Source organism: Mobula hypostoma, chromosome 19 (genome assembly GCF_963921235.1).
Source record: "Mobula hypostoma chromosome 19, sMobHyp1.1, whole genome shotgun sequence".
NCBI classification, from domain to species: domain Eukaryota; kingdom Metazoa; phylum Chordata; class Chondrichthyes; order Myliobatiformes; family Myliobatidae; genus Mobula; species Mobula hypostoma.
In genome coordinates this window covers 40,282,136-40,307,682 of record NC_086115.1, presented here as the reverse complement: position 1 = coordinate 40,307,682, position 25,547 = coordinate 40,282,136, and the positions used below count along the sequence as shown (strand labels likewise).

At 40.1% G+C, this 25,547-nt stretch overlaps 1 protein-coding gene across 2 annotated transcripts in view; it reads left to right on the top strand.

Annotated features, from left to right (window-relative positions):
- LOC134358989 (kinase non-catalytic C-lobe domain-containing protein 1) overlaps positions 1-25,547 on the top strand; it is a 151,231-nt gene that overhangs the window by 58,130 nt on the left and 67,554 nt on the right. For both annotated transcript variants that reach the window (XM_063071751.1, XM_063071752.1), the window contains 7 exons: positions 109-226; positions 2,718-3,871; positions 6,627-6,741; positions 12,084-12,155; positions 12,250-12,311; positions 12,397-12,555; positions 14,082-14,159. In XM_063071751.1, the coding sequence (XP_062927821.1) occupies positions 109-226; positions 2,718-3,871; positions 6,627-6,741; positions 12,084-12,155; positions 12,250-12,311; positions 12,397-12,555; positions 14,082-14,159 (1,758 nt within the window). The remainder of the gene's footprint in view (positions 1-108; positions 227-2,717; positions 3,872-6,626; positions 6,742-12,083; positions 12,156-12,249; positions 12,312-12,396; positions 12,556-14,081; positions 14,160-25,547) is intronic.

Sequence of the window (25,547 nt, the reverse complement as noted above, 5' to 3'; positions counted from 1 at the left end):
AGAGTGTGCTAACCCACTACATTTTTCAATCACTGCCAGCAAAATATTTTCAAAATATTCTCTATTAAGAACTTTTTAACATTGTTGTCCATTTATTTGTGTTCACAGAGTATTCTCAGCAAATGTGAGGAAAAACTGAAATGTTTATCATCAGATATTATTTGCCGTAATCTCTCTGCCATAGGCCGGAGAGTACTTTCAATTGAATCTGTTGGTGCTTTTCAAGGTAGGCAATGTATAAGTATTTGAGTGGCTCACTTAATTGGCTTGCTTTAAAATAATCTAATAGGCAGTGTGTTCCATGTTCATATTTCATTGAGATTGGAAAATAAAAATGGTAATTGAAATTATTTTGATTAATAAAGGGTAAATTCAGGAGTTCCTGAAAACAGGTACAAGGATCATGGTATGTGATTAACTTGTGGCCCCTTACCTGAGAGATAAGGTGATTATTACCTTCTGCAGCAAGCACTAATTTCACTGTTCTTCATCTACACTTCTTTGCCTGGAGCCAAAATGAGTGATGAGGCTAGCCTTATTAGCTGAAACACAGACTATACCTCTTAAAGGGAGGTGGATATTGACTATAAGAGGTGAAGGCAACTTTTTTACAGAACATTCAGATCTGCCATATTTTTGTGCAAAGGCAGCACATTCCGAGATTTTCAAGCCTACACTGCCATCCTAGGAGTACCGAGAGGAACAATGTCACAGAGCACTTGGATACCCTCAGTTAAATTATCTGGAGACACTTGTGGGAGACAATACAAGTGGATAAATTCCTGATGATGAGGCAACTTCAATGAACTTTCTCAAGTGGTCAAGATGTGTGGACAAATCTTCAGGTGCCGATGTCCAGCCAAATGCACGGCTAATGACCTGGGCTGCACAATGCTCTGTGTCTATCAACAATCTCTACCAATAAGAAGACGTAGCGAAACCACTCCTATTGGAAAATGACGCTGCAGAGGTAGTAATGGGGAAACAAAGAAAAGGAAGATGAACTTAAATAAATATTTTGTGTCAGTCTTCAATTTGCGAGTGTTGGGGGGGCAGAAGTGAGTGCAGATGCTATTACTATTCCTTTGGTAGTGGAAAAGATCCTTTGGTAGTGGAAAAGTTTGAAGGTGGGTAAATCAACTGGACTAGATGGTGTACACCCCAGGGTTCTGAAAGAGGTAGCTGAAGAGGTTGTGGAGGTATTAGTAATGATCTTTCAAGAATTACGTGATTCTGGAATGGACCCGCAGTGCTGAAAAATCACAAATGTCACTTCAGTCTTTAAGAAGAGAGGGAGACAAAAGACAGGGAATTATAGGCTATTTAGCCTGAATTCAGTGGTTGGCAGGATGTTAGAGTCCATTATTAAGGATGTGGTGTCAGGGTACTTGGTGGCACATGATAAAGTAGGCCAAACCCAACATGGTTTCCTTCAGGGCAAATCTTGCCAGACAAATCTGTTGGAAATCTTTGAAGGAGAAAGAGGCAGAGTAGACAAAGGAGAGTCCGTGGATGTTATTTACACAAATTTTCAGAAGGCCTTTGTGCGAAGATTTGACCTTCAAGATTATTGGTTCTGCAAAAACAGAACAAAGATATAAGTTAAAGTGAAGCCTTCCATTTTTCATGGCTTTGGTTTTATTGTGTTTAGTGATTGCAGGGAATGGCTTGCAACTTGAATCCTTCCAATGTACCTTGATTCTAAGAGGTGGAGTTGGTGGAGTGAGACATCTCCATTGGTTCTGGCACAGGCTCAGCTCAAGTCAAAGAAAGCGAAGAAAATATACTGACTAGTAAGTGAGCTAGAACAGTAGGTTTTGAATAAAAGTTCGTCACATTGACAGGAAAGCAACTGTATTGAAGATGTCGCCATTAACTTCAATAAATGCATCTTTACAATTGGAATGGATTACCATTCCTTACACCCACAACAAATGGCAAGATACCAGTAGACCTCCTTGAATGGTTGAGTGAGTTAGTGGGTAGTTAGTCGTTCAACTTCCAGACAACTAAGCAGCTGGATGTGCTGTTAGACCACTTTTGTGGTGGCAAGACAGAGCCTGTAAAATTCCTGCAACCCAATATTTATTACAGGTGTATATTTTGATAGTACTAAAATAGCAAATTAGGGTAAAAGAAATGGAAAAACCTGGTAAACAAGCACCTGTGTTCTGTTTTCCTGATATTTGGCCAGAAAATGAAACTTTGCACTTTCTTCTTATTTTGTTTTGATCTGCAGTTCTATAACCCATATCATAGATCAAAACTTGTATATGTATATTGGAGGTTAAGAATCATGCAAAAACAGAAATAATATTTATTGAAAAAGTGAGGTGGTGTTCACGGATTCAATGTCCATTTAGAAATTGGATGCCTGAGGGGAAGAAGCTGTTCTGGAATTGCTGAGTGTGTGCCTTCAGACTTTTGTACCACCTGCCTGATGTTGCTACACCACAGGTGTAACAGAGTAGCTACTTAACAATGATGTTAGTATTAGAAGAAATTCATGACTTCTGTGCCATAGTGAAATATAAGAAAGTAAATGTAATTGCCAACAAAACTCAGCTACTAGTTTTGCAGAAAATGAATAACAGGTTATTTTTAAAATTATTATGGATTATACATTGCTAATATTACATATCTGTGCAGTTTCCACATAAGTTATATGGAACCTGATAACTTTATGATCTGTGCTTTCAAAATTTTTGGATTTTTAGATGGAAGTGAAGAAAACTGCAAAGAGAAAAAGCGGCAGGCTGGCGTGGGCCATGAACTGCAAACCAGTGAACGGAATCCAGCGGATGGGTCATCCAGTACCGAAGACCTGACGTGTGACTTAAGCATGCTTAATAGTGGAACCATTGAGCTTGTCTGCCAGGTTGAGAAGTGTGCTCGGGATGCCGATCCAGATTCAGCTCCTGAGATTCAGGAAGTTCAACAGCAAGGCTTGGAAGATACAAATACAGTGGAAAATTGTGTGAGAAAAGAGGAGGTGCTGTCTGCGGATCTTGCCAATACAGTTGCTGATAGGAAAACCAAAGGAGAGAAGGCTGACAAGATTTTATCTCTTCCTCCAAAACGATCATCAGCTCGGAAGAGAATATTGCCAAAATTGCCAACAGAGCTGGTGGACAACACCCAGCAACAACTTCGTTCTAAGATGAGTCACGGTAGATCGTTCTCATCCATTCCTTCTCCAGTTTCACTTTCTAATATTTCTACAGAATCTTTGTATTCTTTAGACATATTGAGCATTAAAGACTATCCTCAGAAAATGCAGTTTAGGACTCAGAATAGTGACATTTCATTTATTGCAAAGAATAGTATCCCATTTGAAAGGCTCAATGTCCTCAATTCATGTGAGCATATCTACAAGGTCTCCAGTGTAGAGGCAATAAATAAGAATCTGTCCAACAGTCATAACTCCACATTCGATGAGAGTGCAGAACAAGTACTAAGATACTCTTCCACTTTAGGGAAAAAGTCTTCCATTAAAAAGTTGAAAGCTAAAGTTTCAACAGTATCGGTTCCTTCTCCAGGCGTAAGTAGCCAAATGAGCCCTTTTGTCTCAAGTGGAATTTTATTAGAACCAAGTGCTACAGTGGGACACTACAGTAACTGTGCTCCAGAAACAGAAGGAAATGATTTGTTTTCCACAATTAATCATATTTCAGCAGCAGGAAGAACTGCTGGTAGTAATCAGAGAAATGATTCCAAACAAAGTCGTTCCCCTGGTGTAAATGATTTATCTCAAAGTCGTGGTCTGCAGTTTAGAAATATCACAAAACACTGTGAAGATGAAGATTGTGTGCCATTGCCTCCCATCAGACCGACGGAGAGATATCCTGCAGGATTTCCTGGCGATCGGCAGGTATTTGTCAGTGTTCTAAGTATTCCTAGGTGTAATTTTCTGTACTTCTTTGCTACAGTATTGTAGTTTTCCAGTTATTGAAATCAAATTCTATGAAGGCATGAAAATTTAAAAAAATGCAGTTGCGTAAATCTAACCAAAAAAAAAGAAATTGCTGGCACTCAACAAGTTGGGCAGCATCTAGGGAAAGAGAAACAAAGTTAATATTACAGGGTCAAAAGCCTTTTATCAGATTTCTTCAGAAGGAAACATTAGTACTTCACGCTTCTTTGCACACCTGCTGAATGTTTTCAGCATGCTTTTAGTTTTATTGTCTCTGAGGCCATGGCTTACGAAGTCATTATTTCATGTAAGGTCATGGCTTAAAGTGCAATACATAATTTTGATCACCTTTGCTTTTAAAAGAATGGGTGTACATAAACAATGAATGTCTTAGTTGTTTGTAAAATGGTGTTAAAATTGTAATTTTTCAAACCAGTTGCAAGCAATGTACTGTAAATTATAACCTCAGGAGTGAACATTAGTACCATGAAAGTAAGTTCTTGACTAAAGTAATGGCAGTTTTCCAGCAATTTTGTGCATGGTAATTCTGAAAGCGTGCAAAGCTTAAGTTTCATTTTCCTTCGGTAATATATTACTTTGCTATATTTTATGTATTGATCTTGAGTTAAGATATTCTTGCCTTTCAGTCCTTATTGTTGGATATGGTGATATTATAATCCAGAGATTCTTTGGAAGCCAGGAATGAGGTGTAAAACTTGATTCTGGTTGTTTTTCGGTGCTATTGGAACAAAAAATGAACATAGAATAAAGAACAAAGAAGTTATGGTCACCTAATACTAAAAAGACATTCCATTGTTAAGAAGTGACCTATGAAATAGGCAGGTTCAGTGGAATGGGACAGAACTACAAAGAAACATTTTACTAACCAGTTCACTGAACAATTACACACACATGGGTGATTACATAAAAATGTAAGGAAGCTTAAGAAAGTTAAACTACAATGAAAAATAACAATTTAACTCCAGCCCAACAGTATGTATTTCTGATGATAACCTAGCTCTTTTTAACATGATTTCTCCCTTGTTTTTTTTACATATAAACTCCTCCATGTTAAAATGAATGACTGAGTTCCAGGCCTTCTCCATAGCACGCTGAAGTTGATTGTAAAGTGCACCAGCAGCCTATTTTTCCGATGATTTCATCTTCCTTTTGAGAGCCCACTTTTGCCTCTGCTCACTTTTACAACTGAACGTGCAGGTTAACCGCATAAACAATTGCAGGCACAAACTCTCACCCTACCCTCTGCATTTTTTGAACTGAGATTTCAACCTGCTATTTCTTCCCCTCATAAAAATTGTAATCAGTGGTTTATCATTTGGAAATCAAAGTGAAACTTGTGCTGTGGTAATGTTTTGGAGGAAGCATTAAATATGTTGCAGTGTGACAACGCTGCATTGTTTCTTTATTCATATTCATATAAATTCTTCGAGTCAGAAATAATATCTATTCCTTAATCTTACATCAATCAAATGACTTTACTGCTTTGTATGTAATGCTGCAAAGTAATCCAATTCAAACTATTTTCTGCTAATGACTGCAACAGTTCTGCTCCCCTGTGACCACTATCCTATGGCTGTTGCACATTTTTTAAAATCTCAGAGTCCAGATCATTGCAAGCAATATGTTTTCAGCCCCAGAATGAAGAGTGTCAGGCAGCTTACTACTTGTAAGACTATTCCATAGCAAAGAAGCTTTTTACAGTCATTAATCATCATTGGTCAGCAATATCCTATTTAGAAAGAATCGTCCCTTGAAAATTTGGAGTGCAAATAGATTTTTGAAACTTTTTTCTGAATAATGTACTGCGTTGCTTCACATTCATTGAAATGGACAAGTATTCAAATATAATCAATTGATAAACCAGTCCCTAGTATTCTCTGAGTGTGATATCTCTATTGTGAGATGATACAAAATAGAGCATTATTTTCTGTTTGTATTAAAAGTCTTTAATTTAAAGTGCAAATGTACTGAAGTAAAATGATCAGACTATACAATCAATTTGTTCCATACTAACTCCTGAAAGAGAATCACTGAAGTTCCATTCTTTCTTCTTATTTCGCTATAGCCCTCCAGCTTAATGGTAGCTTCTCTCACATGCCTTTCCTGTCCTTTTTGAACCTTTTGCTACTTGACTATGCTAAGAACAAAAATTACCAGAACATTTTTGAGCTCGGAAAGAAAATCAGAACCCCACCAAAGAGAGCATGCAAACTGGGCAGTGAGAGCACGTGGTCAGGCTGGAACCTGGGGTCCAGGAGCATGAGGCAGCAATGTTAATGCTGTACCACCTTGCTGCCTTTCAAATTTCTTGAGCGCTGTGCAGTCTGCTATTTCTTTGACCAGGTGAAGCTCAGGTGCATCTCTCCCAACCTTGTCTGCTGCATTCGGTGATCCCGATGTGGCCCCATCTGCAATGGTGAGACGAAGCTTAGACCTAGCGACCACTTCACTGGCCACCTACACTCAGTCCACAATGGCCATTCGAAAGAGTGCATTCATTATTTGCATTCAAACTGTCTCACCGTGATTATTTTTTTCTGAGTGGCAAAAACAACCGGGTTGACTAACCCTTGCTTGTCTAATTTCTGTTTCTAAACTTGCAGTTAACATCAGTGCTCATAGCATAGTAGCTTACTAATACAGTAGGGCAAATATGTCCAGATGCTCACACCAGTTCTTTTCCTTAAAATAGCACATTTCCCTTGAGGACCTCCTCTCTGAAGATAATAAATCTCTGAAGGATTATGAACTGTGGGCTCTCTGCCATGAGTGTTTGATCAGTCTGAAGCACTGCAAAGATTATCCAGGTATTATTGCACAACCGCATCTGATAACGTTCCTCCAGAGATCTCTGTTTGAATTGTGCACGTTTGTTTCTTTTTGTGTGCACAATAAATAGCAGGAACAGCAAGATTGTTTTGATGTTTTAATTGTGGTTGGGTAATAAGTATTGCTTCATGTAATTTACTTTTTAAAATTCTTCTTTAATCTGATTTGTTACCATGGTTACATTTGTTATATCAGTGCCATTGTGCGATTGTTATATTGGTGATCTCTGCTTAGACAGCAGCAAAAATAATTGATATAATTGAAAGGCTTTGCTAAACAGTATGCAAATATGACCTACATGTGCATGAAAGTTTAATGCAGTTGATTGTTGTGTACTGTTAATCAGAATAGCCAGATAACTAAAGAATTGGCCTGTGTATTGCTAATTAATCTCAGTCAGCAAAGTTGCTATGACCAGGGAAGAGAAAAATCTCATTCCTATCATAGGACCATAAGATATAAGAGCAGAATTAGGCTATTTGGCCTATCATGTCTGCTCTGCCATTTCATCATGGCTGATCCATTTTCCATCTCAGCCCCAATTTCCTGCCTTTTCCCCATATTCCTTCATGCCCTGACTAATCAAGAATCTGTCAACCTCAGCTTTAAATATAGGTAAAGACTTGGCCTCCACAGCCTCTTGTGGCAACAAATTCCACTGATTCGCCACTCTCCAGCTAAAGAAATTCCACTTCATCTCCATTCTAAAAGGACACCCCTCTATTCTGAGGCTGTGTCCTCGCTTCTTAGACTCCTCCACCATGGGAAACATCCTCTCCACGTCCATTCTATTGAGGTCTTTCAAAATTCGATAGTTTTCAATGATGTCACCCTTCTTTCTCCTGAACTGCAGTGAGTAGAGGCCCAGAGCCATCAAACACTATTCATATGACAAGCCTTTCAATAATTGGCCAATGTTTCCTGTGGAAAATTAGATATTTGTGTCATTTAAATTTGAACAGTCTGCTGAAATCTATTGGCATATCTCTGAATAAATATCCATTGTTTTAGATACCAGTTGCCACCTGATATCTCAGTTGTTTCTCGGTAGGACAAGATACTTGGGAGAAAATTAGTGTAGCTGTAGGCCTTGGAAAAGTTACTAGAATTTCAAAAACTTGCCAAGAAACAGCAATTGTCTTCTTAAAATGTGAACAAATACTTCATCTGATTTATTCTCAAACCAAGATACAGTATGTGCTTCCTTCAGAAAGTAGTACACTGGAGGCTTGGCATTCATTCATCATTGTATAAAATCGCCATTTTAATAACTATTTTGAGCTTTCGCCAAATGTAAGTAAGCATAGACCCTTGCATTCTCTGAGGAACACATCACACCATAATTATTCACATTATTTCATGTCACGAAGGAGTTTGGAAAACTTCCCATTTTATAATTCTCTTGTCATATTTTGATTTATCTAAATGTTTTTATTTGATTTTAAACTGTTGAAAGTAACAAAACAATAAGGGAGATTGTTTAAAATTGTAAAGTGCCACTTTTTTTTCTCTTGAAAGAATAATTTTGTTCTCAAACTGCTTTCTGCTAACACTTATGTTGCAGATTTTCTTTTATAATTATTTTTCAATGAAATACAATTTTGCTATTTTTTAAATTATTTCTACCTGGATGAGGATACTACACGGCAAAGGGTCTCATTTTATTGCCCATATTTCCGCTATAATATTTGAACTCCTCTTGCAGTTATCAACTAGTTACAATTGATACCAACTTTCCTGACATACAGGGGAGAAATGAATATAATCTAAAGAGAGAAATATGAGTGGTTGATGTGATTCGGCCCTAGAGTTTATTTTTCCCACTCTCAATGTATAGAAATTCTTTCCTGAATATCTGCAGGATTCCTTGTTTTCCAGGTTTTATTTTTCATTTTGTGCATTGATTTATGCTTTGTGGGTTTCTTGCCCCTATGGCTTCTGACTTATGATTTCATTGAGTACATCTTTTTAGTACATTGATACTATTTTCAGCCTTTCTTTTAGGGAACTGAAATGAAAAGTAGAATTTTATTATTTCCTTTGAAGGGTTCTGCTCTGCTTTATCACCAAGATGTATTGCTAACAGATCCTTCTCTTTTAAGTTATATTTGGTAACTGTCAGACACATTTGCCTTTTAACTCTTTCCTGAAATTGATATGATAAATAGTTTAATAGAACCCAAGCATTTTCTGTTTTGGTTAGGTGTCTGTAGGTTCTGTGTAATATTGGAACATAGATCAGTACTGCACAGTGTGGACCCTCTAAATGAAGTGCCAATCAATATAAATCAACTCCACTATCAATCTACCCCTTCTTCCCTATACAATCCATAACCCTCCATTTTCTTACATCCATGTGTCTTTTAAATGTCCTTTTTGTATCATCCTTTACCACTGTAGGACTTAGTGAATAAAACACACTCAGTTGTTTTATCTGCTTAACAAAAGCAGGAGCCCTTTACTTCCATTATGAAGAAACCAGACGCAGTCACCTTCCACTGACATCATTATGTCAGACACTCTCTTAAAGTGAACACAATGACAGTAATTACGAATTACATGGAATAATGTACAGTTTCTATTATGAACAATATGTGTCATCTGTCACCCTTGACATTACCTACACCACCATCACCAGCAGCACATTCCAGGAGCCTACCAATTTCTGAGTGCGAAAAAAAACGATCTCTGACATCTCCCCTAGACTTTCCTCCACTCACCTTAAACAAATGTCTTCTTGTATTGGTCAGTGCTGCCCTGGGGAAAAGGTGCTGGCTGTCCACTCTATTAATACCCCTCATAATTTTATACACCTCTGACATGTCAACACTCATCTTCCATTGCTCCAAAGTGAAAAACCCTAGCTCCCTCAGGAAACATGTCCCCTAATCCAGGCAGCATTCTAGTAAATCTCCTCTGCACTCTGCAATCTCTCTAAAGTTTTCACATCCTTCTTACAATGAGGCAACCAGAAATGAACACAATACTGCAAGTGTGGTCCAACATGAGTTTTATAGAATTATAACTTTACCTTGTGACTCTTGAACTCAGTACCCCAATTAATAAAGGTCAGCACACCATGTGCCTTTTTAATGGCCCTATCAGCTTACAAGATGACTTAGAGGATTTATCGACTCCCCCCCCCCCCACCCAAGATCTCTCTGTTCCTCCATTTCTAAAATTCCTGCTTTTAACTTTGTACTCCACCTTTAAGTTTGATCTTCCTAAGTATATCTCTTCACATTTTTCTGAACTTATCTGCCACTTCTCTGCCCAGCTTAGTGCTGTCTATATCCTGTTGTAACCAATGGCATCCTTCTGTACCATGTACTGAAACTCCAAGATCCATGTTCACTGCAATCTTACTAACTCACCCCTCCACCATTTCATCCAAGTTGTTTTTAAACTGCACAAAGAGCAGGGATTCCAGAACAGTTCCTTGCAGAACTCCATTAGTTACTGACCTCCAGGCACAATATGCTTCAGCTACTACCAGACTCTGCATTGTGTGGGCAAGCCAATTTTGAATCCATGCAGGCAAGTGTCCACTGATCCCACGTCACAATATTACACTGTGACTTAAAGATGTTCTTTAGGGGTTAAGACCAAACTTTTATACAAATTACTTAAATATGGTTGTCCTTGTTTCCTTCCATCAAAGTATGGTATTATGTAATTTGCTCATTCCCTAGGTTCCAAACACTATTTCTCACAGCTTTCCCATTCCTCATTCAATTTTTAGCTCAGTCCTGATGAAGGGTCTCAACCCAAAACAAAACTCTTTATTTCCCTCCTTAGATGCTGCCTGACCTGCTGAGTTTCTCCAGCATTTTGTTTGTGCATGCGTGCGTGTGTGTGTGTGTGTTGCTCAAGATTTCCAGCATCTACAGAAACTGTTGTGTCACATTTAAAATTTTCCTTGTTTTATCAAAACATTTCTCTGGGTCTTCAGTCTCATCTTTCAGCATCTATTAATTTGCCTGCCAAAATGCCTCACCGCTTAATATGTTGTCTTTGATGTCATAGAGTCATAGAAAAGTACAGCACAGAAACAGGCCCATCAGCCCATCTAGTTCATGCCAAAACGTTTAAGCTGCCTACTCCCATCAACCTACACCGTGACCATAGCCCTCCACAACCCTACCATTCATGTACTTATCCAAACTTCTCTTAAGTGTTGAAATCGAGCTTGCAGGCGCCACTTGCACCGGAAGCTCATTCCACACTGTCACCAACCTCTGACTGAAGAAGTTTCCCCTCGTGTTCCCTTAAACTTCATAATAGTATCATCATAATAAAACAATGCTCATACGCCACTTCAACTGTAGAATTAGAGAATGCACATGCTAAATGACAGGCATGTAGTTGTGACCTCATTCTAATTGTGAAATCAGAATAAGGTTTATCAACACCGGCATGTGACATGAAATTTGTTAACTTAGCAGCAGCAGTTCAATGCAATACATAATATAAAAGAGAGGAAAAATAAATAAATCCATTACAGTATACTTATACTGAGTAGATTTTAAAACATGCAGAAAACAGAAATACTGTATATTAAAAAAAGTGAGGTAGTGTCCAAGAGTTCAGTGCCCATTTGGGAATTGGGTGGCAGAGAGGAAGAAGCTGTTCCTGAATCGCTGAGTGTGTGCCTTCAGGCTTCTGTACCTCCTATCTGATGATAACGGTGAGAAAAGGGCATGCCCTGGGTGCTGGAGGTCCTTAATAATGGACACTGCTTTTCTGAGACACCACTCCCTGAAGATGTCCTGGCTACTTTGTAGGCTAGTACCCAAGATGGAACTGACTAGACTTGCAACCCTCCGCGGCTTTTTTTGGTCCTGTGTGGTACCCCCCCCCCCCATACCAGACAGTGATGCAACCTGTCAGAATGCTCTCCATGGTACATCTGTAGAAGTTTTTGAGTGTATTTGCTGACATGCCAAATCTCTTCAAACTCCTAATGAAGTATAGCCACTGCCTTGCCTTCTTTATGACTACATCAATATGTTGGGACCAGGTTAGATCCTCAGAAGTCTTATCACCCAGGAACTTGAAACTGCTCACTCTCTCCACTTCTGATCCCTCTCTGAGGATTGGTATGTGTTCCTTCGTCTTACCCTTCCTGAAGTCCACAATCAGCTCTTTTGTCTTACTGACGTTGAGTGCCATGTTATTGCTGTGGCACCACAACACTAGTTGGCATATCTCACTCCTGTGTGCCCTCTCAACACCACCTGAGTTGTTAAACTTTAAAATTAATGAACAATAAGAAGATATTAGTAACAGTATGGTAATTCTTTTTTCTTGTATTTTTTAGAGTACCTATGTCTGGAATCTACGTACATTAATTCTAGTGGAGAAGTTCTATTTGTATTGTCAGTGAACAATGGTATGGCACATGTTTTTAATAAGAAAATAAATAATATCAATTGTTAACAGCTCCTGTGAGCTTTGGTTCATGATATGCATTTTTTTTGCCTTAGGAAACCTGGATTCATTCTTTCTGGCACCTGAATATGCAAAGCATGGAATTATTACAGAAAAGGTTTGTTAATTAAATTGAGAATGTTTCTATATTTAATCTTATGGATGGCCTGCAGATCTTTTGAATGGAAATATTTTCTCCACAGGTCTGTGTTTATGGAGTCGCTGCCATTTTGTGGGCAGCAGCGAAATTCAATGCTCCAGTGAATCAAAAGTTACCTTTGTCCAAAAATCTCAAGAAGTTGCTGCTGGATATGGCGAAGAGGAATTCTGCAGAAAGGCCTTCAATTGCAGATGCACTCAAGGTATAAATGCCAGTTCAATTACTCTGGACAGCAGTCTCTGTTTTTTAGTAAATGACACCAAAGTTGTATCTTAATTAGCATTAAAAATAAATTCCTCAGTTTCTGGCAGTTCCTATGTATGTATTCCAAGCTGTGCAGTTGTAATGAAGCCTTAATTGGTTCTACAACACCATCTATTTGCATTTGTGATCTAACTTCCAGACTTTGTCAGTTTGAGATTAATAGAAGATAAGTATTTAAACTTTGGAGACAATCAGGTTTATTCAGTTTAATCGAGAATATCATCATCTTGTATGATGATAAAAGTTCAACAAAAAATTAGATATTATTTGTATAACTTTTGCAATAAAGAGTATGCTATTCTCTGATTGGCTGAAAATTTGAGCTATTCTACAGCCATTACTTAGCAGTAGAGAATGGAGTAAATTGTTATATCATCTCAACACAGTAATCGATATTAGGGCTACTAAGAATTGAGTTTTAAATAATTTACTGTAACGAGTAGAGGGGCACACGTGCAGAGTAATAATACTATAATTTAAAGTGAGAAGACCCATGAGTGGGAATGAGGCCTTTAATCTACGGTTATCCAACTTATATTTTTGCTATTCCTAGAACAAAATCCAATTAGCACAAATTTTTGAGGTGGATTTCTATGTTAACTTGGGTTTGTGCATTCATTGAGTTTGGAATATCCCAAGGCAATTCTTCACACAAAAAATTACAAGGATATCGCTGGGACTTGAGGGCCTGAATTAATAGAGAAAGGTTGAATAGATTAAGACTTCATTCCCTGGAGCATAGGTTAATGAGGGGAGATTTGATAGAGATATACAAAATTATGAGGGGTACAGTATATATACATATAGGATTTTTCAAGCAGGCTTTTTCCACAGAGGTTGGGTGAGATTAGTACTGGATTTCGTAGGTTAAGGGTGAAAGATGAAAAATTTAAGGGGAACCTGCACTTAGAGGAGCAGTTCCCAAGCATTTTTTTAATGCCATGGATCCCCATCATTAACTGAGAGGTCCATGGAGCCCAGGTTGGGAACCCCTGACTTAGAGGGTGGCACAAGTGTGGAACAGGCTGCAGTGGACGTAATGGATGTGGGTTCAATTCCAACTTTTAAGAGAAATTTGGATAAGTACGTGATGGGAGGGTAATGGAAGGCTATGGTCTAGGTGCTGGTCGATGGGACGAGCGGAATAATAGTTTGGCACAGAGTAGATAGGCCGAAGGGCCTGTTTCTGTGCTGTAGTGCTGTATGACTGTAAGACTCTATGTAAAATGTGAGCTAATTAATTGTTGAAATTACTGATCACAATTTTCTTACCCTCTCATTCTCCTTGTTACTTTTACAATTGACCTACAGCGATTAGCTTGGCAAGAAAAATAAGCTAAAATTAAATTTAGATGGGAAAAATTATGGCTTGCTAGTGAGTCACAATTCCTGGAGCGTGTGTATAAATTTAAAATTGAAGCAGAAAAAAAATCTTACACTGATGCTTTTTTAAAATTTTTACAGATTTGCAATGAATACCTTATAAATCGAGGAATTGACAGCAGAGAGGTTTTAGTTTTGCTGAGGAATTCTGTTCTGCAGGTACTTCTGTTGATTAATTATCATAAAATAGTTCCATTTTTAAGTGTGTGTTCTAGAAAGCTCACCTTTGATTTCTAGTGTACCATTGCAAGAGTTGTGATGGTTTCCTTCTGCAATTAGATTAAGCTCAAGAATGCAAAGAGGAATGCTGGGTGATGTTTGAAATAGTATAATGGATATGACAGTATTGTGGCTTAATTTTTAATCAAGTGGGCTAGAAAATTGATTTTGATTTAATTCATAGCTGACAATTTGCAGATTGAGGAAGTTATTTCAAGTAATGACCAATTCTACTCTTAGACTTCTGTGGGGGAAAAATCATTACTAATTGTCTTCGGGGAAGTAAATCTATTGGGCCAGCTTTAGACTCAAAATCATCTGTTAACTGCTCATCTTCAGTGCTGAGCACAACTTTTGGGTAGAGAGATTCTGCAAGCTATCTTGCCTTTACTGATTGATTTTAATGTAGTGGTAATCAGTATCTCTATAGTGTTACTGCAATACATGTTTTCTACTGGAATTACGTTCACTTGCACTGATCTTTCCACTCAGCTACTCTATATCTGGGTAGGAATATTAGTACAGCAGTGATCAGGAAATTGCAGGCCCGTGGAACCTGATTTAGAGCTAATTCGCAAGTTATAAATTTATCAGCATCACTCATTGGCAGATCATAGAACCAGGGAGCTGGCATTAGTGTCCTGATTGGCTGTTGAGATGCAGATTTCTCTTAGACTATATGCTTCACTGCACAAAGAAATGAACTATGATACAACATTTGAAACTTTCACAAAATTACTGCTTTCTGCATCTTGTGTTTGGTAGCAATAACATAGGATGTTAGAAGATGGGAAAAGTTTGAAGATGAAGCCAAAAAATAGCACCACTCCCAGGAGTGGTGAAAATTCTCAGCCAAGAAGCTCATCTTATGCTCATTTGAAAGTGGAGAGCCTCTTCCCACACAAGTCTGCTCTCAGACTTAGCACCACCTGTCCTGAAATGGAAGTAACATTTCTTGCCTTTCGTAACGATTGGTGGAATCACAAATAAATCAAAGCTATAGTACAAGCAACAGTTTTAATTATTACATAAATATTACTTACATAAATATGAAAATTATTTATGGATTGAGAGTACAATTCTGGATGTTTCAAAAGAGCTCCGGCTTAAATGGAGCTTCGCAGTGAATATTGGCATAACTGACAGATGGTGGGAGGAATCAGATAGGGAGCAATTTTTATCAGAATGGAATGTAATATTTCCTCTGTCTAGCCTTGTGAGAAATCTTGGAGCAGTAATCACAGTTCACATTTAAACAGTAGTTGTTGAGCACAGACACATTGCATTTATATATGCAGTACTTTTTATGACTTATAAGGAGATCATCAAGTCTGTTGAAGGAGACTGAGGTCCTTTGGAGTATGCAGGCCTCTCCTTGACTGAACAGAGGAGCACTTTTAGTAATGGATTAAGGCAACTGCGCTGCTCCAAAGAGCGCTAAATGAGATCATCCTTACCATTAGGCTGTATAATGAGTCAACCTATAGCTGGGGAAGAAATGATCCCCCTCCTGTTAGACTGTTTGGGGTAACTTATTTTTTATTCTTTCTTACTTCTCTTCTAATATTTGTATATCTGTGCACTTGTAATGCTACTGTGTACACTGTAATTTCCTTTGAGATCAATAAAGTATGTATGTATGTATCTATCAAGTCTATGTCAGATATCAGAACAATCTTATCAATCTGTTTCCCTAACATTTACTCTGTACCTTATCGTATCTCACTTGGACATTAACACCTCCCTGACTATCTGATCAGCCACCTACACCCTGGCAATTTATAGGAGACGTGGTGGATGTGTGAAGACTATGGAGCAGCTAAGGGAAGTGCATTGCCTGTGGCACTGCTGTGGATAGGTCATGCCCAGAACCTGAGTGGTATCATTGAAGATTTGTGACGCAAAATCCACTTACTGGGCTTTCGGCCATTTCTGTCGTGGGCCTGGTATGAGGAATTTCTGGGAGCTCACAGCGTACAAAGCTCATGCCAGAGCAAAGCACGTAAAAGGAGAGCAGAAAGGCTGGGTGTTGGCAGGTTTCCAGGCAGGGTGGAAAGCAGGTTGTTGGGGAGAAAGGTGTAGGAGGATTAGAAACTGGGTCCATGGGCTGGTCAGTAGTTAAGGGAAACTGGATGACAGTCAGCAACTAGCCCTTTAGAGCTTAGCATGGTTTCTCTCACGATGGGTACATTGAGTTGCTGAATGAGATGGGATTCCTGCAGTAGGAACTACTTGGGTACATCTCTTTTAAGTCACACAGGTTTCACAAAATCTGTGAAAGCCTGTGTGTGTACTTTTGGCTGGGAATGGTAGAGGCCTCACATGCACTACTGAATATTTCAGAGGTGGAATTCAAATGTGTCTTAAACATCTCTGAATACCACTGAGCACATCCAGTATCCTCTGTTATTCAGTCTCACGGGGCAATGAATGAAAATCTGGGACAGTTACTGAAGTTGGACTCTGTTGGAATATTTTTAGAAATTATATCATAGGAAATTAAACATGCCAAATGCGTTCCAGTTTCTGAGCTCCTTCCTGATTAAATACAATAAAGAGCAGCATTCAATTTCAAACAAATGAAGGCCATAAATAAATAAACAAGTTGGGTTTTTGTAGAACTACAGGAGCCAGCGTAAATGACAAGGGAGTGGGATTAAGGAGGGACAGGAGTTTCCTGTTTCTGCTCATGGAAATTGCAAACAACTGTAAGAATTATTTTCCAGTTGCCTCGGCACTTGATAGCAATGATTACAACTGAAAATGTTTTTCTCCTGGGGTTTTTTTTTTATTCCTGCTCTGCTTGACTATTCTATTAGTGGTTGTCCAGTGCGGGAGAGTTTTTAAAGTGGAAAAGCCACTGCACTGGGGCAGTTCCACTCTCTTGACCAAAGAAGTCCCGGTCCAGTGGTACAAACAAGTGTCACAAACTGGGGTCTTGGTTGCAGTGGATGACCTTGACGTCTTTGGTGGCTTGTTATGCCTATTGGTCTCCAGGGGCCGTTGCAGTACCATCTTCCTGGCGATTGGATCTCACTGTAGATCTCATCTGCCCAGTCCGCCGGAGCTGATTTCATATTGCTGGGACAGGCGTTTCCTGATCTCACTGGATTGCGAGGCCGCCGGCTACTCCCACCTGGTTTAACCCGCCAGTTGAAGCGGTGTACCGGGGTGTGGCACTGACGCATGCAGACAGCTACTTGGAGCCACAGGTGAGAGCTGAGTGTCTGTTGGGGGCCAAAGGTGAGTGAGCTGCACCAGAACGGACATGACAAGCCCCTTCACCAGAGGTGCTATCCCTCCCTGGACACCCTCCTTGATTACTTTATTACAAAATGTACAAAGGAACAGTGGAAGGGCAAATCTTTTGAATAGTTTGGCTGTCCAGGACACATCAGGGGAAACTATGGCAAAGGTTAGTGGCAGGGAGCGGAAGCTGGCCGCACCAAGCAGATTTTGGTGTCCAAATCATTTGCCATATGATTGATTATTTGTGTTTTCTGCTTTCCAAGATTTAAACTATCAGAATACCAAGCATCATCTCTGTGAACAAAGATATCCATATATCTGGTCTTGCTGAGGCAGAAATAAAGGGAAATATGATATCCGGTACAGCCCTACCATTTGAGTTTATTTTGCTGAACAGATTGTGTGCTCACCATTTATTTTTGGGAGAAACTACTAGGAGAAGCAGGAGTAGTGCAAGCAAATTCTTGGTTGACCACCACATCTCCATCGTAACTCTCATTTGCATCTAGGTTGATTTCCCAGTCCTGCAGCCATAGAATCTAAATTTTATTTCTATATAATCTCTTTTATGCAGCTCCTTGGGATTGAGGATGATTTTCTTCCACTCCACTTGTGAGTTAATGAAAGTATCTGATGAAGCCAGTGTGGGAGTTGCAGGCTGCCAGGGATCGGGCAGGAGGTGCTCGAGGGGCATGCAGGTTGCTGGTTTGTGAAGTAGTGTGTTGCTTCTGGGATTTAGGCTGGGCATCTGTGTGCTTCTCATGAATGGGCTTTCAGTTTTCAATGCCATCCTGAATGCTCTTTCTTCATCTTAAAAGGACATGGGCCAGCAATTCCATGAGGTGGAGGAAATGTTACCCTTTTCCAAGGGAGTTTTGAAAATGTTGCTGAATCTGTTCCACTTCTCCCTGATAATCTTTAGCCGTGATGAATCTGGGATCAACCTCTTTTGTCCATCTAGTGTAGGTCATGAAGATATTGTCCACTGTCCAGTGGACAGTGTCCAAGGCTGACTCTGCCTAACTAGGCCTCGATGCTGGGGATATTGGTGTAGGAGAGTATGCTGCTATTGGTTCATTTATTACCTGTTATCTGTCAGGTAGGGGACCATGCACAATTCTGATTTGATGGAGATAGATGTGAAAGCACGGAGGAACATCGGGAAAATTTCTGAAACGCCCGCTTCGCTGCCGCTGCTACTGTGTGGTAACCGGACTCTCCGGAGCTGAAGGCCTTGAAATCCTCGGCTTTGCGTGTTTCAGCGGCCGGGGAGAGGTCGAAGGCACTAGGCAGAGGATGGCGCTCGGGAGGCTGGTTGGAAGCTCGGAGTTTTTGGATGGATGGACTCAGTGTCAGCTGTGCTTGGGTGCTTCCAAGGTATCGGCAAGTTGACAGTGCCTGGAGGTTTATGGCAGGGAGTTTCTCCCTTTTGCCGCCTGCTATTGGGGAATCGGGAGTTGATCAACTGGGGACTTTAAGACTTTTTTTTACTGTGCCCATGGTCTGTTCTTCATCAAATTATAGTATTGTTTTGCACTGCTGTAACTATATGTTATAATTATATGGTTCTGTCAGTGTTAATCTTTGGTCTGTCCTGTTTTCTGTGATATCACTCCGGAGAAACATTGTATCATTTCTTAATGCATGTATGCATTTCTAAATGACAATAAAAGAGGGCTGAGTGTTCTCATAATCTAATTTTTCCTACCAGTGGATTTAGGGGATTTTGTAAAGACAGTTTTGTTGTAAACTTCCATTTCTTTAAATGTCTGCTTTAAGTAGATCGTGATGCAGAGCCACGGAGGAAAGCAGGATCACTGCCGCCCAACAAACCATAAGCTTTGTCCCTGCTCTGAGGACTTAATCTTCAAACTGTATTTTTTTCTCAGATAGCCAGAGGCTGTTAATGCTGCAGAAGACTGTGGTGAATTTCATCATCGACACAAAGTGCAAAGACTGTGTTTTATGGACATCAAGCATAGAGCCCAGTCCCTCATCTGGTCAGAGATGACTTGGAGCTTGGCCTCCGAACATACATCTATGATATGTTGTCTAATTCCAGCAGCTCAATGATTGAAGGTGGGGTGTCCTTAATTCTAGAATGGGGGTGATGTAGGTTTAACAACTCCCCATTTGTCTTGTAGATTAGCGAGTGAGAAGCAGGACTACTGTTGAAAAAACTCGAGAAAAGTATGGGGTGATTGAGCAGCCTTGCTGCTGGGGACTAGTTTGCATTGAGATTGGGGGCTAGAGCAGGCCCGTTGTTTAAGATTTCAGCTTGCTTACTGTCATTTACTGGACAAAAGATGAAAACACATGTCTGCAGGTAGCCATATTTGGGATGGATGCTCCACAGTCTCTTGAATGGTAAGAGTCAAGTGTTTTTTGTGAGATCAGAATAATGGTTAATGCTGTTCTCTGCATTCCTTTACTCAAAATCATGTTCACTGTTCATCTTGGATGGACAGAATCCAAAGTGCAATTCAGACAGCAGCTGCTCAGCCACTGGGATGAACTGGTGGCAATGGTGATGACTTTCCCTTTGGTGGACAACATGGACAGTCACTATAACACCACAATCAAATGTGTGAGTGTGTCCATGCTGACAGGCACCTTTGTGAACTTTTAGCTACTTGTTGGTGTTAATGTTCTCTCAGCAGGGGTTGGACTCCAGTTGTCTAGGATCTCCTTGCTGCTGAATCAAGACCCATCAATACCAACACGTTTATTGTAGTACTGTAGTACTGTTATATTCCTGATGGTGGAGCTCTTGATTCTTTCAAAATTGTCTGTGCCTCGAACAAGCAGAGATTCGAAATCTCTTGTGTGCAGAGGTCTGAAAAGGAGTTTACTCCTATTACATTAATTGGTTAATGTTAAGTTCAAATGAAGTGTATGCTTATGAACCCTATGAGCACCGACCGTGGAGTTTAACCAGCAACTGACTTATTTTCATCCCTTTCAAGTCGCCGCCAAACCAAGTTTCTGCCTTGAAGTGTCTGAAGATAGATTCCAACGTTATTGTTGTTTTGTAAAATGAGTAGTCAGCACTTGAGTGTGTAAAGCAGACAATTGAATACATACAAAGTACAGTGAGAATTCATGTAATTTAATAAAATATGATGCATTAACCTTGTGGTAGTGGTAGGATGCATTCAAGTTTGGCTGTTCTAAAAGTTGGGTTGGTGGAAAGGAAGGCAAATGCAATGTTAGCATTCCTTTTAAGGGGACTAGAATATAAGACCAGAATGTGATGCTGAGGCTTTATAAGGCATTGGTCAGACCACACTTGGAGTATTGTGAGCAGTTTCGGGCCCCTTATCTAAGAAAAGATGTGCTGGCATTAGAGAAGTTCCAGAGGAGGCTCATGACAATGATTCTGGGAATGAAATGGCATGAGGAGCATTTGATGGCACTGGGCCTGTACTCGCTAGAGTTTAGAAGAATGAGGGGGAGGGGATCTCATTCAAACCTATTGAATATTGAAAGGCCTCGATGGAGTAGATGTGGTGAGGATGTTTCCTCTATTGGGTGAATATAGGACCAGAGGGCACAGCCTCAGAATAGAGGGACATTCATTTGGAACAGATATGAGAAGGAATTTCTTAAGCCCAGGAGTTCCCAACCTTTTTTATCCCATGCATTCCTACCATTAACCAAGGGATCTGTGGACCCCAGGCTGGGAACCCCTGCTTCAGCCAGAGGGTGGTGAATCTGTGGAATTTTTTGCCACGGAGGGCTGTGGAGGCCTCATCATCAAGTATATTTAAAACTGAGGTTGTTAGGTTCTTGGTTAGTCAGACCATCAAAGGTTGTGAGGAGAAGGCAGGAGAATGGGGTTGAGAGGGATAATAGATTAACCATGATGGAAAGGCAGAGCAGACTTGAAGGGCCAAGTGGTATAATCCTGATCCTAGGTCTTATGGTCTAGAAGTGTTAAATAAATATAAATGGATGGTCTTCATGGGGAGATGATATCGTAAATAATGACAAAGCATTACATTAAAAAGAGGTATTGAGAGATTTGTCCTATGGACAAAATGGTGACAAATAAATTTCAGTGTACGCAAATGTGAGGCCATCTACTTTGTACTAAAGAGGATAGAACAGAATACTTCCTGTATTTTGCTGTGCTGGGAGCATTGGAGATTCCAAGAGACAGATACAAAGAATAATAAAAACACTAAGAAAATGCTGGCTTTTATACTAGCAGCAAAGTTTGTGCCATGGTTTATCTGAGCCCTAGCATTGTCATACCTTAAGCAGTAAATGCTGTTCATTTCACCATATTTTGGTAAAAGATTTATTAGAAAGCTTCCCTTTACTTCAGAAATTTGGTTGAAACAAAAGCATAAAAATTGTTACAAAGCAATTTTAGCACCACCAACCAGAGCTGAATTTGTTGGCAAATATTTGCCTTTGAGAAAATGTGGTATTCCTAGATTAACCGAATTGGTATCTGATCTCTAAGGATTAAATTATCGAGAGTGAATGCTCAGATGAGGGTCATATATGCTATGCTTTCATGCGCCAGGAACATGACAAACAGTATTTTTATACATTTCTATCTTGGGAGCTTTCCAAGGTGAGTAACCTTCTGTGTCCAAGCCCAATGAACAGTAAACACAGCACTGACCTTTGCAAGTTCCTCAGCCCAGGAGTACTACGTACTAAGATGCTGCTCGGCACTGCAAAAGCACTACCCTCAGGCTGCAGCAGAACCAGCATTGCATCCAAAGAGGGTTGTGTACATGTACTGTCCCAATGCTTACCTCTATACGTTTGCTATTCTGTCCTTCTGTTGCCTCAATCAGCCGTTAATAGAATAGTACAGCACAGTACAGGCCCTTCGGCCCACAATGTTGTGCCAACACTCAAACCCTGCCTCCCATATAAGCCCCCACCTTAAATTCCTCCATATACCTGTCTAATAGTCTGTTAAACTTCACTAGTGTATCTGCCTCCACCACTGACTCGGGCAGTGCATTCCATGCACCAACCACTCTCTGAGTAAAAAACCTTCCTCTAATATCCCTCTTGAACTTCCCACCCCTTACCTTAAAGCCATGTCCTCTTGTATTGAGCAGTGGTGCCCTGGGGAAGAGGCGCTGGCTATCCACTCTATCTATTCCTCTTATTATCTTGTACACCTCTATCATGTCTCCTCTCATCCTCCTTCTCTCCAAAGAGTAAAGCCCTAGCTCCCTTAATCTCTGATCATAATGCATACTCTCTAAACCAGGCAGCATCCTGGTAAATCTCCTCTGTACCCTTTCCAATGCTTCCACATCCTTCCTATAGTGAGTCAACCAGAACTGGACACAGTACTCCAGAGTTTTATAGAGCTGCATCATTATATCACGACTCTTAAACTCTATCCTTTGACTTATGAAAGATAACACCCCATAAGCTTTCTTAACTACCCTATCCACCTGTGAGGCAACTTTCAGGGATCTGTGGACATGTACCCCCAGATCCCTCTGCTTCTCCACACTACCAAGTATCCTGCCATTTACTTTGTACTCTGCCTTGGAGTTTGTCCTTCCAAAGTGTACCATCTCACTTTTCTCCGGGTTGAACTCCATCTGCCACTTCTCAGCCCACTTCTGCATCCTATCAATGTCTCTCTGCAATCTTTGACAATCCTCTACACAATCTACAACACCACCAACATTTGTGTCATCTGCAAACTTGCCAACCCACCCTCCTACCCCCACATCCAGATCATTAATAAAAATCACGAAAAGTAGAGGTCCCAGAACAGATCCTTGTGGGACACCCCTAGTCACAATCCTCCAATCTGAATGTACTCCCTCCACCACGACCCTTTGCCTTCTGCAGGCAAGCCAATTCTGAATCCACCTGGCCAAACTTCCCTGGATCCCATGCCTTCTGACTTTCTGAATAAGCCTACCATGTGGAACCTTGTCAAATGCCTTACTAAACTCCATATAGATCACATCCACTGCACTATCCTCATGTATATGCCTGGTCACCTCCTCAAAGAACTCTATCAGGCTTGTTAGACACGATCTTCCCTTCACAAGCCATGCTGACTGTCCCTGATCAGACCATGATTCTCTAAATGCCCAGAGATCCTATCTCTAAGAATCTTTTCCAACAGCTTTCCCACCACAGACGTAAGGCTCACTGGTCTATAATTATCCGGACTATCCCTACTACCTTTTTTGAACAAGGAGGCAACATTCGCCTCCCTCCAATCACCTGGTACCATTCCCGTGGACAACTAGGACATAAAGATCCTAGCCAGAGGCTCAGCAATCTCTTCCCTCACCTCGTGGAGCAGCCTGGGAAATATTCCGTCAGCCCCCGGGGACTTATCTGTCCTAATGTATTTTAACAACTCCAACACCTCCTCTCGCTTAATATCAACGTGCTCCAGACCATCAAACTCACTCACATTGTCCTCACCATCATCAAGTTCCCTCTCATTGGTGAATACTGAAGAGAAGTATTCACTGAGGACCTCGCTCACTTCCACAGCCTTCAGGCACATCTTCCCACCTTTATCACTAATCAACTAAAACTTTATCTCTAAACCAACTAAAACAATTTTATCCCTTTAACAGAAAGGAATCAGTTTCTCCTCCCTAAATGCAGCTGCCTCCCCTCACCCCCCCCCCCACCTTTGACAGTATGCAATCTTTTAGTCTGGTCTCCAGCATTTAATAAGTAATGAAATGAGTACCTCTCATTCCAGTATTTTAGAAATGTTACGAATTGTATGAGTTCATCTGAAAGGTGGCTTCTTCAGATTGCTTAATGCTGCACTGAAAGGTTAAGGAAGATTTAGTGTTACAGGCTGGAGTGGGGTTTGAAGCAGTACATATCACTGAGGATATAATGCTGCTGTACAGGGTAACAGTAAGGTTGACAGTGTTGTCTTTACTGGCTATGATGTCCTATATAAGTCTTTTACTGCCATGCAGATGAAAGTATCGGGGTCTTCACTACTGATTATATCATAGCGGCTTTAAAATGCAAGAATGAAAACATTATATGAGCATTAGAAAGCAGGAGCAACCCACTCTTAAATTATCATCTAAATTAGTAGAAAGAATGTTATCCCTGAGTTACCTGAATGAAACATATTCCAAAATTTTAACCACTGTAATTTTGATTAACAACATTTCTTTGCTGATGTCATTCACATTAGTCATAATGACCTGGATTTTTTGAGAGCTGTCTAGAGTAACAATCAGTGTTTCTCTGCATACGTGCCACCAGGCCAGTTGCAGAAGTGCTGATCTTGCAGGTAGCTGGGCACCCACAATGTCCTGACTTTCCAGCACCATTGGAGTTCAGCAGTGGTGCACAATGCTGTAGAAATTGGCCAGCAACTAGGCGATGGAATCTGTTCAAACAATCTACTTGGCAAAGAGATGTTTCCATTTGGCAAAGTGGATGATGCTTATGTGGGACAAAGGAAAGTTTTTATTAAATCTACAATTTTAAAAAAAGGTTTATTTAAACATGTTTAGTTGTGAGAGACGTTCAAAAACATTGTCAGACCTCAAAATTCATAATTAGGAATTCACATTCTATTCCGTGCATCCAAATTTCAAAACAGAATTTAGTACATAACTTGCTTTGCCCCACCTACTGGGGATGAATTTCTCGCTACCAGTATTTTAACAACTTTGACAGTCATTGCTGTTAAAGTTTTCTTTCAGCATCTCTGTGGACAGGGTTTGTTCTGTTCCTTAGCCATTCACATTTGACTAGAAGCTAGACTTTGAGGGTGGATCTGTTATGATGCCGCAGACTGGTTTCAGGTGATCCGCACTAGGTGGGTGTAAGCTCTTCTCGAAGGTCTGCAAACTCCAGGCCATTAGCTGGAGGCAAGATTGTCAAAGCAGTTACAAGCATTTCAAAGCAAAGCATTACAGTACAATCAAAGAATTCCTTTGTTACATTTTAGTCATTTGATTGTCTAAATATATTACACTGAAAAGCCAGATGTACAGTGATCAATATTGTGTTTGTATTCATTTTTGACACTAGTGTTGTATTATTATTTCTGTTGCTCTCATTTGTTCTTGAGTTTGCGTTCCATTC